Source organism: Mus pahari, chromosome 1, assembly GCF_900095145.1.
Source record: "Mus pahari chromosome 1, PAHARI_EIJ_v1.1, whole genome shotgun sequence".
NCBI classification, from domain to species: domain Eukaryota; kingdom Metazoa; phylum Chordata; class Mammalia; order Rodentia; family Muridae; genus Mus; species Mus pahari.
Window position 1 is genome coordinate 103,107,420 of NC_034590.1, and position 18,946 is coordinate 103,126,365.

Genomic DNA, 18,946 nt, shown 5'->3' on the forward strand with positions numbered 1-18,946 from the left:
GGACATTCTTATAACTGACTTGTGAGTTCTAGAACTTGACTTTAGGAATGCACAGTGCAGTAAAATGACCTGGAGTAACTGACCCACATTATGTAAAGCCATGGTGAACAAATGTGCTAACCCAGAGTTCATAGTTCACTTTTTCTGAAGGGGATTTTTCTTTTTGTTGACCAATATATAGTATTGGTCTCTTTCCCAGGGCATTGCTGTTTAGTATTTGAGCTGTTGGTGGATTACTGTTTGTTTAGTGAGCATAGAGTCAGTTGAGAAGGGGATGCCCCTTTGGTGTCCACGTAGAGAAAACTGGTGAATTACCACTGTGTTGCCAGTACTTGCTTCTCTGGTCTTATGTCTGCCTTGGTTGGGGCCAGGTGAACCTTAACAACTTCATCCTCTTTCGGTCTGTCTCTTGGCATGAGTTACACTAACTATCCTACTGTCCCTCTGTTGGCAACAGTGGACTTTCCTTGTACACTGCCTCCCTATGTTCAGGTACAGGGTTTGAAAACATACTGTTCTAAATTATTGCCTGGTTTTTCTGATCTGCTTTTCTCCCTCCCACACTTCTTTATTTTTTTCATAAAGAAAAGCATAAGAGTCAGTCAAGGTCCTGTACTGTTGCTTCTGCTTAGCACATGCTTTTCCTGATGTATTTTTCATGGCTGCCTTTTTAAAGGCTGTGTCTTGGCTAAATGGTGTCACTTCTTCCTTCGGAATTCCAGATCACGTTTGCCACACCGTGCCATTTTTATTTCTCTCAGAGCCTGTCTGTACCTGATAACCCTGTACTATATGTTTTCTCTTACCCATCTAGGACGAATAATGTGCTTACAAAGTCATTGTCTGTCTAAATCTTAGTTTACATTTAGCTTGAGCCCCACGTTTTTCTAGTTAAAGTAGTGATTACTACATTTCAATGGACTAGGAAAACTGCATTTTAACAGAGCCTTGGACTCACAAGACAGTTGGATGATTTAAGGGTGGTATGGAGTGTTAAGATTCTCTGATTCTGTAGAGAACCCTCTTTACCAGTGTCTGAGGCACACAGAAGAGTGTCGTCATCTTCCTGGGAACATGTCTTAGCTTTGCCTGGCCTGTGTGGGGTAACTTAGGAGTTTGCACTCTTGGTTCCTAATTCTCATTTACTCACTTTGTCCTGAGTCGTCTGAGTGGGTCTTCCTGTGAATGCTGGTGAGTCCAGCCTCCCAGAGTCAGCAAAATGAAATGCCCTTGCGTTTAATGCCGCTTAGCAGCCAGAGGCTGTTAGCAGTTAAGCAAATAAATTACAGAAAGGGTGGGGGTGGTACTTTTAACCTACAAAATTGATGGTGTTACTCAGTGTGCTGCTGTCAGCACTAATAAAAGATAAGCTGATCTATTTGCTTTGGTGTGCATTTTTCTAAAGCATTACTACTCTTGCACTTTTCTTTTTATCAAATAGAATTACTAGAACTTTGTTTGGCTACACAGTCTTTTGTTAAGCAAGATTTGAAACAGTGCTGAAAACACTTGTATCAGGTACCTCACCGACTGCAATACAAAGCACATTTCTAAATTATTGCTTTGCAAAGTTGTAATAATTTTGGGAAATGAGAGCTGGTCTGTTGGAGTGGTGGCATGCTGGTAACTTGTCATTGTTTGTCTCTGAAGCCCAGTTGTGCATTCCCCGTTTGCCATGACACAGAAGAGCGCTGTCGACTCGTACTTAGCTATGTGTTGGAGGTAAGTCTAGATTTGCTCCTCATTGATCAGCAGTCCGTGCTTATTTGCAAGTAGCATGTATTTGTTAGTGTCTAAATGTTTTGAATGATGTCCTGCTGTGATTTTATTTTCTTCATCTAAAGCAAAAACCAAACCATTTTTTCCAAGTCTTTCAGATCATATGTAGGTCTAAATATCTGAGGTAGAAATGCTGCTGTGTGTTTAAGTTTTGGTTAACTACTAGTGAATGGGATATAGCAAATGTTTTTCTTTTTAAGAAGGGAATAAAGGTATGTATTTTGTGTGTTTTACTTTTTAAAGGGTTTAAAATCTGTAGATAGTAGCATCAAAAAAGAAAGCGACCTTCCAGCAGCTGACCCCAGCACTCCTATCCCCTTAAAATATGAAGATGAATCCACAAGAGGTGGCCCTGAAGGGCTGGAGAAGCAGATGGCCTTGTTCCTGGATAAAAGTAAGTTGGTTGATAAGCCCATAATGTCTTCAATAGAGTAGCATGCTACCCTATAGCCAGAAAAGCTGTGTCAAGGCACTTACTAGAAGGGATTGAGGAAAAAGGAAATCAAGTACATGAAAAGTCAGGAAAGCCTTTCCTTGAAAGATAATTTTGAGATTTTTGTATACTTTTCTAGTGAGAACCTAAGGAACCTGCTTCTTCTATTGTCAACCTTGGAAAGCCCACCGGAGTCTTAGGGAATTGCTGCCATTGTAAAGTGTGTGGAGTCTCTTCTTAAGAACAAAGAGAACCAGATCACTTGCTAGCTCTGAAGGACATGGCCTCTGCTCAGTTAAGCTTCTTTCTCAAACTGGAGACATTGACAGCAGCTTCTTTAGAGGCTCTTAGAAGATGTAAAGGGTGGGCTGGTGAGATGTCTCAGTGGTTAATAACTGGCTGCTCTTCCAGAAGTTCTGAGTTCAATTCTCAGCAACTACATGGTGACTCATGACCGTCTTTGAAGGATATAAGGCCCTCTTCTAGCAGATATAACATGTAGACAGAGTACTTCTACATTTGAATAAATACATAAAAGTTTTTAAAAGATGTAAAGGACTGATAGGATAATGTGCTTAGAGCTGCATACATTATGTGCACCTATAAGAGATGGCTGCTATTGTGCCATAGTTGAATAAGCTAGAAATAGTTTTTGAAATTTCTAGAGGGTCCCTCTAGTTCACCTTTCAGAAAGTAGTGTGGACTTGGAAATACAACTCTTGTTTCTTAATATGAATTATATGTCCCTTTCCATTTATACTCTGATAGTTCCAGTTTGAGTTTTTGTTGTTTTGGTTTTTTGAGATTTTACTTATTTTTTACTTGATGTGTATAGATAGGTGTTTGTTTGGCTTACATGTCAGTTTGCCACATGCATGCAGTGCCCACAGAGGCCAGAAGAGGGCATTGGATCCTCTGCAACTGGAGTTACAGATGTGCGCCACCATGTGGGTGCTGGGAAGAGAACCCAGGTCTTTTAGAAGAGCAATCACTGAGCCATCATCTCCATCCCCCAGTTGTAGCTTTTTTGTTTTGTTTTAATGGTTTGAAAGTCTGTTTGTTGTTGTTGTTTTGAAGTGATACACATGTAGAAATGATAGGGACAGAGGGACTAGATTTCTTTAGTACTTATGTGGTACTCCTTGTATGCAAGGCTCATTCTGCATTCAGAGAAGTGCACCAGGACTTCACTGTTGCCTAGAATGTCTTTTCTTGTCTCTCTTCCCTGTTGAAAAACCCTGCTCCAGTGTGGGCTTGGTGACTCAGTTGTAGTCCTGTCACTTGGGAGGCTGAGGCAGGATTGCTGCAAGCTCAATGGTAGCTTGGGCTATAGGATGAAACTGGAGAAAAGGGACGGTGGGGCTGAGAGATGGCTCAGTGGTTAAGAGCACTTGCTGCCCTTCCAGAGGACTCAATTCCCATCACCCATATGGCAACTCAGAACTGTCTGCAATTCCAGTTCCAGGAAACCTGACACCTTCACAAAATATCAATGTACACAAAACTTAAGGAAGGAAGAAAAGGATATCAGTCTCATTCGTGTTCATATTCTTTACGCTGCTGTCCCAGGTCAACAGACTTAATCCTCTTCTCTTGTGTTAAACAGCTCTCAGTACACACAGCTGTGAGCAAGACCTTCTCACGGTGCCTCAAATGTAGAGAATGTTTATGGCAACAGAAGAAAAGGAGGCAGGCACAACCCAGGCCATCATAGGTCATAGTAACAGAGAGCCTTGAAGAATTTTGTGGCATTAATTAAAAAGTGATCAAAAGTGAAGAGAGAAGTTAAATTATGGGGTGGGGGTATCCTTCATTTCACAGTATTTGGATCCTATCAGTGTAGTTAGAGTAGTCTGATGCAGTGTATGTTAGCAAGGTACTCCTTTAACTTCATGTCACTTTTATGTGCCTGGACACATACAAGTGTAAAAATGGTCATTTCACAGAATGAAGACAGTTATGAGGCTGGACTTTGGTGGGATTGGGTTTTGTGTTGTGGTTTCATTAGAGACAGCAGGGTTGCCATTCTGTACCCCAGGCTGGCCTCAAATGTAGACTCTTGAGTGCTGACGTTAGACTTGAATCACTGTACCTGGCAATTTCGGTGTTGTTGATAGAGAAGATGGTAAAGTACAGTGAGGAACAGGGAAGAGCAAGCATCTTCACAGGCCACAGGTAGGAAATGGCTTTAGCTGATCAGTAGTGGGTGTGGGCCGGGAAGAATGCTGGGAGACAGCTTAGCATGTGAATAGAGAAGCTGGTCTGAGATCTGGGGACAGGCTCTGTTTCACAGTGTATATACTGTTTGGTAGTGTGATGCAGAAGTTGTAGACAGCTGGCAGGTGTCGCTTTCCTGTTGAAAGTGATAGTGACTGACAGCGGGGGAAGCCGAAGACCTTAGAAGTCTCACACAAAGATGCCATGACACTGCTGCTTTCTCCTGCCATAAGTTACCAATCTCAGCCTGCCAGTAGTATCTGAATCAGGTTTTTTTTTTTGTTTGTTTTTTGTTTTTTGTTTTTCTGTTGAGACTTAAATTCAGACAACATGTGATGTTTTTCTGTGTTACAGTGGGCTCCCTTCAGAAGGGCAGTTGTTCTGGGCAGTCTGGAATGACCCCTGGTTCTTGGCAACATAAAATGAAACTTCAGCTAATTCTCAAGTCATCAAAGGCCTACTACATTTTGTCAGATGCTGCCATGAGTCTTCAGAAGTATGGAAGAGCATTGAGATACATTAAGCTAGCTCTACAGAGCCATGGTAAGCCTCTAACTGAGTATGTCCTGAAGGCCCTGGAGTGAGGGAAGCAGAGTCATAGTAAACCTTCACTTGCTTAAAAAATTCAATTTAAAGCAGCACCTTCTGGCATGTTACATTTTATTTTTAGCAGTGTTCTAACATCTTGGTGTGGAGTATGTGAAGCCCTGTGCTACCTGCTGTGGACAGTGGCTGTCACAGCACAGAGCGTTTGTCATGAGTATCAGTTCTAATGTCTGTGTGGACTCTCCCTCTCACCATTGTTCAAACAGATACTTACTGCTGCCTCTGCACCAACATGCTTTCTGAAGTGCTGCTGTTTCTCTCTCAATACCTGACACTCTGCGGCGACATCCAACTCATGCTGGCCCAGAACGCAAATAACCGAGCAGCACACCTTGAGGAGTTTAATTATCAAACAAAAGAAGACCAGGAGATCCTCCACAGTCTCCACAGAGAGTCCAGCTGCCAGGGTATGCAGACATCTTCCTTGTTCACAGTGCGATAATCTGTTCAGCTCAGGAAGTATGCTGCAAAAGTGTCAGGAACATTAGCCTTTTGGTTAAGTGTTCCATACTACTCTTTTTCAAGTTTTAAAATTGACCATGGCTGAGTATAGCTGTCTGTACCTTTAATCCCACCAGAGGGAAATAGGCAGGCAGATCTCTGAATCTGAGGTCAGCTTAGTTTGCATAGTAAGTTCCAAGACATCCAGGAATACATAGACCATTTCTTAAAAACAAAGAGTATGATCATATGTGTTTGTAACAAATAATTTTCAGATATTTTAACTAAGGTCTGATACAGTTGTGTTTCCTTTACTCTTGATGGGATTTTTGTAGGTACACATCTAGACAACTCTGCAAGCCAGGGTTTTGGGGTTAAAGAAAAAATGGTTGGTGAAAGTGGGTTAAGTATCTTATGAATGAGCTAAGAGAAAGTTAGCTCATACCATATACTTTTATCATTTATTCTAAAAAAAAAAAATAGAATGATTTAACCACAGGAACACACTCCTCAGCTTAGAGCAGCCATGTGAACACACTCCAGTAGGATGTAAGTATCAGTCTTGGGTAGTTACAATTAATGTAGAATACTAGAAGAGAGAGATGTATCATTTCCTAGTAGTTTTACCCTTTCTCCCCTTTCTCTTTCTAAAATAATTATTTTAATAGCCTCAGTGGGAAAATCCTTAGAGATTTTACTTCTTTCTTCATAGTTATTTCACTTAAAATACTGTGTGATGTTCCCCTATGCATTCATGTAGGAGTACCACATTTCCCCCAAGGGTTGGATGTAGTGCAATGCTAAGTCTAGCATCACCCAGCAGCCTCTTCGGTATCTTTGGTGGCTTAAGCTTGGCATGTGTTCTATTTCAGGAGCTGGACCCATCAGTCCAGAAAAACAAGTAGCAAAGCTGCCTAACTGTACTAAAGACCTTTAGTCTGTACAAGTAGCTTGGGAAGATCTAAGTGGTAGAAATAGCTGGTATTTATAGGAAGAAAAATACTATTTGAAGCAAACATGAATACTCTAGGAAGATACCATTTTATTAGACATTTTACAGTGACACAGTTTTTGTTGTATTGATGGAGTCTGTGTTTACACTGTATTGCACTTTCTTTTTGTTTTAAAATGTCAGGCACTTACAGGTATTAAGGAGTAAGGGCTCATAACATCACTTGTCCTAATATTTCTTTCTCTTTTTTTAAGGATTTGCATGGGCAACAGATCTATCTACAGACTTAGAAAGTCAACTTTCAGTTAGTTGTAAATGTTATGAGGCTGCTAATGAAATCTTGCAATTCAGTGACTTAAAAAGTCAGAATCCAGAACACTATGTACAAGTGTTGAAGAGAATGGGAAACATTAGAAATGAAATCGGTGTGTTCTACATGAATCAGGCAGCTGCACTGCAGGGTGAGCGAGTAGGTGAGTGTCTCCTATGGCCTTCTCTGCATTCCCGGTTGTACTGGAGAATCAGTTGCACTGTTTGTGGGTGGAGCAAAGAACCTGAGGATGTGTAATTACAATGTTCTCTGCTGAGAATCTTACAACTAGAAAAAACATTTCCCCTTGGGATTCATTCTTTCCAGTATCTTCCATACTTTAGACTGGTCAATTCAGGTATCTTCAATGCTTTAGACTGGAAAGTTCAGAAATAATTTAGACAGCCAGTCTTGTGCCAGGTTCTGTATTGGATGTGCAACTAGTACCTCTTCCACTTGGTAAATCTTGCTATAAATGCAGATCTCTGGGAAATGTGCTATAAAAGGTATATGCATGCAGTGCAGTGGATGGAGAAGCTGTCTGCCCTAGTTGTAGGGTGTTTGAAGGCTTTGGGAAAGATGATACAGTTGCACTGGCAGTCCCTGAAAAGGACTTCTGGATGGAGATATGAGGAAGGGAAGGCTCGCATGAGTGTGCAGAACACAAGAGCCTGCGATGAGGGTAGCAGTGCACACTACATGGAGTTCAGGAAGCAGTGAGTAGAGGTTCAGGCTGCACTGGGTTGACTTGTGATATCAGTGGACTAGTGGTGCTAGTGGAAAGATCTAATTTAGTAGTTGATTATAAATGCGCTTAGAGCTGTAAAGGAATGATACTCCTCAGATTGAAAAGCATCCCCATAAGTAGCTGAAGCCATTCAAGGGGCTCTTAGTGGAAAGACTAGGTGCTATGAGGAGGGAAGGGGCCTAGCTGGAAGTGAGGGCCACAGATAAACCAAACTCATCTATGCCTGCTAAGTTGTGAACTGTGCTTGACTCAGGGGGCACAAATGATGCTCTAGAAAGTTCATTGTTGGTGGGAGAACCTGAGTGCTTAAGTCACATCTGGAGTTTGTCAGTGGGCGGGCATGTGGTATATAGTAAGAATCCAGGAGAACTATATAAAAAATATAACTATAGCCTCTTAAAACTCAATTGGAACCATGATGTGTGTTTGACGCTTAATAATGTAGTCCTCTGCTCGGGTGTCTTTACTTGGTTGGTTTTGAATGGCTGTGATTAAATGTATTGGTCTGCAGGGACTACTAAGTACCTCACATGGTAAATTCTAATATATTAGAATTTATACTTCCCTGTTAGGAATACTGGAAGTCCAAGGTCAAGGCAACATCAGGGTTGGATTTTTCTTGGATTTCTTTTCTTGTCTTTCAGACAGCCACCTTCCTACTGTGCTTTTACAAGGCCCTTTCTCTGTATACCTTTGGTGTCTTTTCCTGAGTCATATTGGATCAGAGTCTCATTCTTAATGACCTCATTTAATTTTAATCACCTCTTCAAAGGCCTGATCCTAAGTATTGTCACATTGTAAGCTAGTGGGAGTTAGTGCTTTACCCCAGTGACTCCTGAAGAATGTGTTTCCTCATGTGACAGGCATCAGAGAGAGTGCTGCAGTTGACCCCACTGGGCTCACACTGATGTCTGCTTATGCAATTGTTCTCTTTCTTTCTTTGTGAAGTGAGCAAATCTGTGTCTGCTGCAGAGCAACAATTGTGGAAAAAAAGCTTTTCTTGTTTTGAAAAGGGGATTCACAACTTTGAGTCGATTGATGATGCTACAAATGCTGCCCTTCTGCTGTGCAACACAGGAAGACTCATGCGGGTCTGTGCACAGGCTCACTGCGGTGCAGAGGATGAGTTCAAACGGGAGTTCTCTCCAGAAGAGGGCTTGTATTACAGCAAGGTAAGGTGGTTGCCTTCACATCAGACCTCATCTATTCACTCTCATCCATCTAAACTGGCCTTTGCTCCACTAAGTAAACTACAGATGACTTCGACATTGTGATGGCAAAGGAGCAGACAGCTTGTAGGAGCAGTAGGATGTTAGTGCTGAGGACAACCTATGGAACTGTTGGGTTCTGGAAAGATGCTTAAGTAAATGGTGTTGATGCAGCGGAAGTTCAGGATACTAAAGATTGGCATAGAGAGAGAGAAACTGGGAAAGTTCCAGAAGATGCAGGTGGAAGGCTGTGTGCCCCAGCCAGCATGGGAGATAGAAATGTACATCAGAGAGTAAATGTGGAAGCAGGTCACAGTCTAGCAGAAGTGACAGGTAAGGTCAGAGGTGAATACATCCCTAAGGTATGAAGAAAGGTTAAGAATATGCAAAAGGCCAGGCGTGGTGGTGCATTGCACACCTTTAATCTCAGCACTCGGGAGGCAGAGGTAGGCGGATTTCTGAGTTTGAGGCCAGCCTGGTCTACAGAGTGAGTTCCAGGACAGCCAGGGCTACACAGAGAAACCCTGTCTCAAAAACAAACAAACAAAAAAGAATATGCAAAAGAGCAAATAACCTTTTAAAGTAAATGCTCAGTATGTTTGTTTTTATTTTAAAATTACAGTTTATAGTACATGAAAAATTGAACATGGCACAGAAGACATGGCTCAGCAATTGGAAATGCCTGGTGTTCTTCCAGAGGATCAGAGTTTAGGTCCCATATAGGACAGCTCACAGCTGCCTGTAGCTCCAGCTTCTGAGGTCCCGTTGTTCTCTCCCTGCTTCTGCATGCACCCCACACATACAGTAGACATACACACACTAAACATCAGTCTGAGGAATGACCCTGCTTCTTGTACTCATGTACCTCTAGCTGTTAGGAGACTGAGACAGGAGGATTAAAAGCTACCTTGCAAGGAGGGGTTGACTTATCAAATGTCACATTGTCTCCAGTGTTGGAGAGGGTGAGCAGGTACAGGAAATGAGCCTTCAGGAGGTAAGGGCACTTGACACCAAACCTAGTGATCTGAGTTCAGTCTCCTTAGCTCACGTGGTCAAAGGAGAAAACCAACTCCTACAAGTTGTCTTTGACTTCAATACATGGAATAAGTAAATAAAAACAAAAATTTTATAAAAAGACATGAGCACTTAAATTATTAGCTGTTTTGAAACTTTAAATTTAGCCTTCAATGGAAAATATACCTAGCATAGTACATTTTAAAATAAAAGTGACTAAAAAACAACTTGTGTATTCACAACAGTTAAATACTTACCTGAAATGTAATAAGTATTGCTGGGTGATAGAGCTTAATATAACTGTTGTGAAAATACTGTGGCCAGTATTTGAAGATGAGGGTGAGAGAATTAATTTTTACACTACAATAATTTTTTTTGTAGTTTATTAGTTATACAAGTTAATTTTCCTTCAGAGTTGGGGGAGAAAAACGCAACAAAGTCCATCCTCCTGCATCATCCTAAGTCAGAAAGCAGCACCAAGAACAAACCTTGCAGGGGCATTCTGTCTGTTTCAGGTCGTCTCTTTACTAAGTACTTGTCTTAGTCAGGGTTTCTATTCCTGCACAAACATCATGACCAAGAAGCAAGTTGGGGAGGAAAGGGTTTATTTGGCTTACATTTCCACATTGCTGTTCATCACTGAAAGAAGTCAGGACTGGAACTCAAGCAGGTCAGGGAGCAGGAGCTGATGCAGAGGCCATGGAGGGATGTTCTTTACTGGCTTGCCTCCCCTGGCTTGCTCAGCCTGCTCTCTTATAGAATCTAAGACTACCAGCCCAGAGATGGTCCCACCTACAAGGGGCCTCTTCCCTTTGATCATGGGGGCATTTCCCCAACTAAAGCTCCTTTCTCTGTGATAACTCCAGCTGTGTCAAGTTGACGCAAAACTAGCCAGTACAGTACTTAACATTGATTGTCCCTCCTCCCTTCTTTAGTTAATTCTCCCAGATTCAGTTGATGTCTGAATGTTTGAAGCGTGTCTCATTTCAGTATGCTTTCACACATGTTTAACACTTGCCCTCTTCACAGGCTGTTGATTACTATTTGAAGGCTCTGAGGTCATTGGGAACGAGAGACATGCACCCAGTTGTTTGGGATTCTGTGAACTGGGAATTGTCCACTACATACTTCACCATGGCGACTCTGCAGCAAGATTATGCTCCATTATCCAGAAAAGCTCAGGAACAGGTGATAAGGTTTTCTGGATTTTAAACTGAAGTCAACACTACTTATTCCTGTATTTAATTTTGCACATCAGTCATCTTTAGCAAGCAGTATTTAATGTGAACACTTGTAAAAAGTTATAAGCTTATTCTTCCCCTTCCTCATTGAAATCTATGAACAGATTGAGAAAGAAGTCAGCGAGGCTATGATGAAGTCCCTGAAGCACTGCGATGTTGACTCAGCAACTGCTCGGCAGCCCCTCTGTCAGTACCGAGCTGCGACCATCCACCACAGACTGGCTTCCATGTACCACAGCTGTCTGAGGAACCAGGTGTGGCCATCCAGATTAAATTCCGTGCTTCATTTATTTAAAAGTATCCGCCGAGCCTGCCAATGCTTTGTGTAGATTTTACATGCCACCTCTTCCTGTTAGCTGATGTGGCTACTTTAGAAAAACTTAGCATGTCAGTGCTTCTCCCTTTCTATCCGTGACTGTACTCTTCTCTACTGTAAATGATTGTTTCTTAGTGTGGAAGTCAGATTTTCCTGAGTATGCTACTTAATATTTGTTGTAAGTGTAAGTTAAGCTTTGTATAGTAGTAGTCTGTGTACATTTTAAAAGACTTCCAGGGCAGGAGTGAGAATCAACAACTTATAACCATCTGTAATCCCAGATCCAGGAGGGTCCAGTGCCTCTGGCCACTGCAGGCTTCCGCAGCCTTCTGCACTCATGTGCACATACTCCTCTTCCACGTTTACATAGTTAAGATTTATAATACAGCTCTCTCTTCCTTGTGAAATGGAAAGTGCACAGGAAACCGTCTGGAAAGTGTCAGTGGAGCATGGACACAGTTGAAAGAATGTGAGGGAAGCCCCAGTATGTCTGCTCTGGAGGCCAGAGAATGGAGAGTGCTCTGTAGAGCCCTGGGCTTCCTTCCCTACTGATGTGTTATACATTGTCCAAGATGTTCTCTCATGTTTAGGGCCTCTGTATTTTACAACTGAAAGAGTTGTATTTTTGTTTCTGATTTGTTAAGAACTTGATAGAAGGAATTATACTGCTTTTCCTCTCCCATGGCTCACTGCCTGTCATTGAACACCTTGTCTGTAGTGCATGGAGCCCTTGTTTCTTTGGTTGAATTTTATTCCTTTTGTCCCTTGAGATTTTTTAAGACAAGGACCTGCTATGTCATTTCAGACTGGCCTAGAACTCACTGTGCAGTAGCTGGCTTACTGAGAACTCATGGTTCTTAGTCTCCTCTTCATTTTATTATTTCCATAGCAGGTACTAAGTGATATTTTAAGTTAGTGAACTTAAAACTTATAACACTATAAAAAATAAAAATGAATGCAATAGTGACACAGGCAGAATTGAGTAATAATACTGAAGCTCCAGCCTTGGGACTTTTTTTATTATTATATTATTTTTATTTGTAGGTTGGTGATGAGCATCTTAGGAAGCAGCATCGAGTGCTGGCAGATCTCCACTACAGCAAAGCTGCAAAGCTCTTTCAGCTTCTCAAAGACGCTCCCTGTGAACTGCTTAGAGTGCAGTTAGAAAGGGTGGCATTTGCAGAATTTCAAATGAGCAGTAAGTCTGACTTCTCAGATACATGTGTGTTGGCTGTTTTCTGCATCATGTTAGAGGGAGGCCACACTGTGTGTGGCTCCTCGATATAAGCAGGACCATTTTCCTGTTAATTTGCCCATAGTTAAAGCTTTCCCTACATTTTTTGAAATGCTTTTTAAAACCTAGAGAAATGAATAGAGACTTTTAAGTATGGAAAGTTTTGGGTGAAGAAACAGCAGCGTGGAAACCATGGTCCTCTTTAAATATGGCACTTGGGGCCTTTGATCGTGGAATGGATGCTGCTGTAATACCTGCTTGAGCTCAGATAGATGAGCAAATGGGGGAGGGTCACAGGAAGTGAGAGGACTTCATTGTATGTCATCTTCACAGCAGAGAATGAGAGAACATTCTGACCACTTAGTGCTTCCTGGGTTCCCGCTCTGGGGTTCTTGCCCAGGGCTCCCCTTGCCTGCAATGCTAGCTTTTGAGACCTTTTATATGGTAAGGCAACTATTGTTCGAAGTATACCAACTCATTTTATTTTATCTTGATTTTTTTTTAATATTCCAAATTTAAACTTTATAAAGTTTTGGATTTTGGAGTGTGCCTGATATCCAATGTTGGAATTCAGGAATCTCAGCCTGTAAAAACTGTGACCTACTTCAGAATGGGGAGGCAAGATCTGAATTGTTTTGATCCCAGGCAGTCTGATTAGAGATATTAATGTATATGTTAAATATGTGTGCCTTAGTTTGTATGAGATAGAGTCCTTGAGAATATGAAACTACAGGCTTATTGCCTGTACATGGGGATCATGGGAGAAAAGGAGAACCATTTCCTATAGACTCATTTAGAAATTAATTCATTACCATTTCTAATACCATTCAATTTTTTTGTTTTCCTGTCAGTGTGTATGCATGCCAGATGTATATAGGATGGATTAGGCTCAGGGTAACCTTTTACTTGGCATCTTGCAGTTTTCTGACATGTTTGAATTCTTCATGATTAGAACATATTTTTGTAAAAGAGAGACATTGGAGACACAGTCAGATTGGTGTAGTTAATTGCACTTGGAAAACATCTTAAGGGCTCATCAGGTAAAGGTACTTGCTCCCAAATCTGATGACCTAAGTTCTATCCCTGGGACCCACAAGTTATCATCTGACCTCCAAACATGTGTCATGACACAAATGAACCTCCCCTCACACTTACAATAAATAATGCTTTTAGTAAAATGCTTGAACCATTCTAGTACTATAAATAAATATCTTGGAAAAATAATGGAGATACTTAAGAGAAGGGGGGAGTTAGCCAGCTCTGTGGAGTTTATCAGCAATATTACTAAGTGTCGTCATTAGTGACACTGCTTCAGCTTAGTTTACCCTAGTGCATGGGGCTCCTACACCTTCCTATGTCTCTGTTGTCTTCTTCTTTCCCAAAGACAGCTCACATAGTCAATGGCTTACCTTCCAGATGCCACATCTACATTAACATCTTATTTGTCCATTGAGTTTCAGGTAGTGGGCTATTTTGAAAGTTGCAGATTAGACTATAACAGAAAGAGGTGACCATTAACAGGTGGGAAATTCCCATGCCCATTTTCACTTCTGATGCTTTCTGCACACTTAAGGACTCTGACACTCTGTGAGGTTTAAGGGTTTGCAAAAGGACTCAAAACTTGCTGTTCTTACAGCAAAATCAGTCAAGGAAGATCGAGAGTTCCCCAGAAGTAAAGTTTGCATTGTGTTTTCAGTGCAGGTATTACTGATCCCACCTCATCCCAGCAATGATGTGTAACGTCCGCACGTCATTGTTCTACCGCATGTGGAGTCACTGTGTTTATTTAGAATTTGGGTGCATGGTAGAACTTAGCCTCCAATCTCTCTAGAAGATAAGCTATCACTCTGCAGCTCAGGGACTCCATAGAAATTGCACTGTTTTAAAGACCTATAGATGGCCTTGAGAACCATAGAGGATGGCTGGATCTATCTATGGAGATTAATCCTTTGTTCATAGCACTGCACTGCACACACTGAATGTGAACAGAGAACGGGTGTTGAGGTGTCTTGCAGTGGCTGAGCGATGTAGACAAGTATAATACTCACCTGATCTACCTTTGAACAAAAATTTTGATACTTTACAATAGGACAGCCGATATTGAGGACCAAGTTGATTCAACCAACTTCACACAACTAAATAATGGGATGACCTTTGAACCACAAGCTCTTGTCAATTGGTCCCCTATAACCAAATACTTGAGATACTAGCTCCTTAGTCCATAGAGATTTTGTATGCTTACCATATAGAGCCATATGCTGAGGCAAGTGAACATTACTGCAACCACTTTAAAAAATTAAAGGTATTATTGTAATATAATGCTTTGGGTAGGCTGAGTGGTTTTTGTTTTTTCCAACTAGTAAACAAGTTATCTTTTGGTTTGTTAGGATTGTCACAAACTGCCTTTAAAATGCCTAAAGTCAGTAACATTAACATTGGATAGCTTCATAGACTTGTAGTTTAGGAATGATCATTTGTTTTTTATTTTAGGTCAGAATAGCAATGTTGGAAAGTTAAAAACATTATCTGGGGCACTTGATATCATGGTGAGAACTGAGCATGCATTCCAGCTCATCCGGAAGGACCTTGTAGAGGAATGTGACCAGGTAATTGGAGAAAACATTTTTATATGACTTACGGTAAATGTATGACATATGATACATACTTATGAATGTATGTATATTATGTGTATATATATTCACCATATAAAAATATAATTAGTAATGTTTTTATGTAATTAAAAGTCTTAGTCTATTTGTGTGCTATAACAAAATACTGGAGACTAGGTAAGTTGTTGCAAAGAAGCTCTTTGGCCCATAGGCCCATAATTGTGATCCACATTAGCAGGTCCAAGTAGATGGCACCATTGTCCTGGTAAAAGTTCTCTAACAATGTTGAGCATGGGGAAAGGGAAGGGGAACAGGTCACGTGCAGAATGGGACAAGGCACGAAGTAGCCTCTTTGTAAAACTTGCAAGACCTAGCCCAGTGTTGATGCAGAGACATAGCTCCCATCACCAAGAGAGGTCGTTTATTCTGTAGCCACATGGCTGAACATGCCTGGGAATACAGATGAGTGTCACCAGTTTCCTGAAATCATAAAGTAGTAGAACCAGGCAAGGAATACTTTATAAATACATTGGTGGGAATATCATGCAGACAAGACAAGTTACTAGAAAGCATATCTCTGGTTTAGGTAGGTCTCAGCTGCTATCTGAGGGCATCCTTAATCTTTGGGTTGGCAGAAGCTAGGGTTCTATTGGTACATTCCAAAAGGATTTACCTCATTATCACAAGGATGGATGTTAGGCCAGACACAGGTGGGCAGTGAATGTCTTTGAAGGGTACTAAAGACAGCCCAAGATGATTTGACCTGCAGCTATCTAGCTCTTCACAGTCGTGAAAGTTCTAATCAGTCAGCTAGCCTTGTAGAATCTTTAACACACATGCAGGTCCCACACTCACCTACCCAACCCCTGGGAACTTTAGTTTATACTTACCTGACACATTCTCCAGAGGCAGCATTGAAAATGCTGGGGCCCAGTGGTCCAGTTACCTTCCCAGGTGCCCGTGTCCCAAGTTCATCAGCTCATGGCCACACACTACACAGGAGCCTCAAAGCACAGCAGCTGTGTTTGCATGATTGCATTACTGACTCTTCTTTAATGAGCCATAGTTACAAAGGGACCTGTTAGACGTTTCAAAGCCTTGTAAGGTTGTGTTTCTGCTTGGAGGTGTCTTTGCCTTTGCTTTCCAAGAGCGGGGAACACTGTGCTCTCAATCCCAACTGACTGCCCGGAAGCATTTGCTCCACAAGCTCCACATCATAGTCCAGCATTCCTGCTGAGTGCGCTCCAGGCTCCTGCCACCTCTTGTGTCCCTGGTGGGTCCTGGCTAGGCAGTACTGTTTCCGTGTTGCTTCTATAGCAACCAGTCAGTGCTGGGAAGTCATGAAATTCCATGTAGGATTCATTTCTTCTATGTCAGTATTTCTTAGGTGTGGGGACTTTACTGTATCTTTATCAGGGAGCTTTTGGGTCTTCTTTCCGTTTATGATTCTATAAACTGGATTTGAAGAGGCTGCTTAGCCTTCACTGTATATGAAACATGGCAGGAGGGCAGCTTGGGTAAAGTAACTTTGTGCTGTCTTTAGCCTAAAAGTGATGAGGCTACACCGGCTGCTGATTGTTCACCTAATCTTAATCGAGAAGAAGTGATCAAACTCCTTAGTATATTTGAATCTCGTCTGTCATTCCTTCTCCTTCAGTCCATCAAACTGATGTCATCATCTAAAAGGAAAATGAGGTAAATTACTTGGTTATTTATTGAACCTTCTTTGCTAACTCCTCACCTATGAAAAGAACATGAGTTCCTGCTATTGATAAAAAGAATGGGTTGTATTATTTATGTTGTGTGTAGAAAATGCAAAAGTTTTAAGTACTATTCCTTGTTAGGTAAGAATCATGACCATGTGCCTAGTGCATATTCATAGGTAAATAAGACATTGAGGAGACACGTAGCCTTGGAGTGAAGACCCTGAGTTGTTTGTAGTAACACTTGCAAACATGTTTTTGATGTGAATTTGGGACTATGATGTGGATATGCACCTTTAAAGATAAATAAGAATGTTAGGGTTTCTGAAGCTGGGATATTAGGGAGGGAGAATGATGATCGGGTGCACAGCCAGGGCGCCCAGGTTCCTCTGCTGATGTGTGCACTGTGCTGTTTCACTAGAGCTGTTCTTTGGCATCATTAACTTGAAATTGAGTACCAAGTCCTACATCAGGAGCATGATATTCAAACACAAGTGCAGTCTAGCCCATATTACAGAACATGAAAAACAGATAAAAGTAAAAGAAAATGCACCCACATACATCATTGTTTCTAGTTAAATCTGTATTACCATTTTATCTTGAGATACAGATAATTTTTGTTTTATGTTTTAATTTATACACGGTGTGGCTCAGTGTTATGAGCTTTGAAAACATTTAGCATTCCAGAAGTTTCTGTCCACCACAACCATGATGCAACGAAGTCCATCACTCCACAAATTGTTTCTTGCTGATGTTAAGCAATCTGATCTTGTGCAGTTTTGGAGTTTTCTCTTAGTGCCTCTCTCATTAACAGTCGTTTGAAGCCCATGAGGAAACCCCTCACTCTCATTTACTGTCCAGCTTGGCTGTTATTTCTTGCCTGTAGGATATTTGCTCAGGAGTGTTGAAAACTGGGCATCTGTTAGGATAGCAGAGGCTGGTTTGGTCTGTTTGAGAGGTTTCACCTGCCAGATGCTCCATTGAGTTCATTTTTATAACTTGAACAGCTGCATTTGAGAATTTCTTCTTAAACTGAAACCTTCTGTATAGCACAGGATCCAAGTTCCAATGAAGTAGATGCCCTCAGCTAAAGTTCCTCCTCTGATGTTTTACTTTAGTCAATTCTAGCCCAAAATATTAAGTGGAAAATTCCAGAATAAACAGCTTGTAAGTGTTGTGCACCATACTGTATAACCTGATGAAGTACTTGCTGTCTCGAGATGTAAATCATTCCCTTGTCCAGCATATTCACACCACACACACTGTTAATCTACCTGTTTTAGTTATTTAGTAGCTTGCTTGGTGACCAACATGTTGTAGTACTGTTGGCATGTATTCGTGTAGCCTCTGTCTTGCTTCATAATGGCCCTAGATCACAAGAGGGCAGCGATGCTGACAATTTGAATATGACAGCTTTGGCAAAGAATAAAGTTCTCAATAAACAAAGAAAATCAATGCTAAGTCTTGCTAATCCTTGAGTGTGTCTAGTATAAGCTCAGCTTCATCATGTGTTGGGGAAAATATACAATGTATGGGTTTCAGTGTACCTAGGTTCAGGATCCACCAAGAGTGTTAGAAGGCGAGAGGGGTGATTATACTTTGCAGAGTGAGGTAGGTAGGTCTGTGGAAAGAGGTTCCTAATATCTTCTGCACTCCCCCACCTCCACCCCACCCCCCAGCTTTGCCCTATCCCTTCACACCACACCTCAGAGAGACTGACTTCACACGTGCTGGGTACTGCCAACCACATTGCACCCTGCATCCCCTCCTGTGCTCTCGATCTATTTGGAAGGGAGGACCAAGGGAGCCATGACTTATTTGTTTTGGGCATACCTCAGTCTTCAAACTTATCCTTCTGAGTAATTTTCTCTTACCTAAGGAGAGCTTTTATTGAAGGAAGTCTCAAGTATGCAGCAAGGTGTGTTGGTATGTTCACTGCCGTTAGTGCACCAGAAAGCAGAGTAAGTAACACACAGCGGAGAAGAGAGTCTTAGCTTTACTGCCTAGAAACTTAACTGCAGGTAGGGTTTCAACATTTCCTGGTGTCCACAAGGTGGCAGAGTGTGTGTGTGTGTATGTATGTGTGTGTGTGTGTGTGTGTGTGTGTGTGTGTGTGTGTGTGTGTGTGTGTGTAT

At 41.5% G+C, this 18,946-nt stretch overlaps 1 protein-coding gene across 3 annotated transcripts in view; it reads left to right on the top strand.

Annotated features, from left to right (window-relative positions):
- Window positions 1–18,946, top strand: part of Edrf1 (erythroid differentiation regulatory factor 1) — a 37,189-nt gene that overhangs the window by 15,539 nt on the left and 2,704 nt on the right. For all 3 annotated transcript variants that reach the window (XM_021200542.1, XM_029538077.1, XM_021200533.2), the window contains 11 exons: window positions 1,651–1,722; window positions 2,023–2,173; window positions 4,784–4,972; window positions 5,242–5,442; window positions 6,683–6,901; window positions 8,435–8,658; window positions 10,738–10,896; window positions 11,054–11,203; window positions 12,310–12,463; window positions 14,990–15,105; window positions 16,652–16,803. In XM_021200542.1, coding sequence (XP_021056201.1) covers window positions 1,651–1,722; window positions 2,023–2,173; window positions 4,784–4,972; window positions 5,242–5,442; window positions 6,683–6,901; window positions 8,435–8,658; window positions 10,738–10,896; window positions 11,054–11,203; window positions 12,310–12,463; window positions 14,990–15,105; window positions 16,652–16,803 — 1,787 coding nt within the window. The remainder of the gene's footprint in view (window positions 1–1,650; window positions 1,723–2,022; window positions 2,174–4,783; window positions 4,973–5,241; window positions 5,443–6,682; window positions 6,902–8,434; window positions 8,659–10,737; window positions 10,897–11,053; window positions 11,204–12,309; window positions 12,464–14,989; window positions 15,106–16,651; window positions 16,804–18,946) is intronic.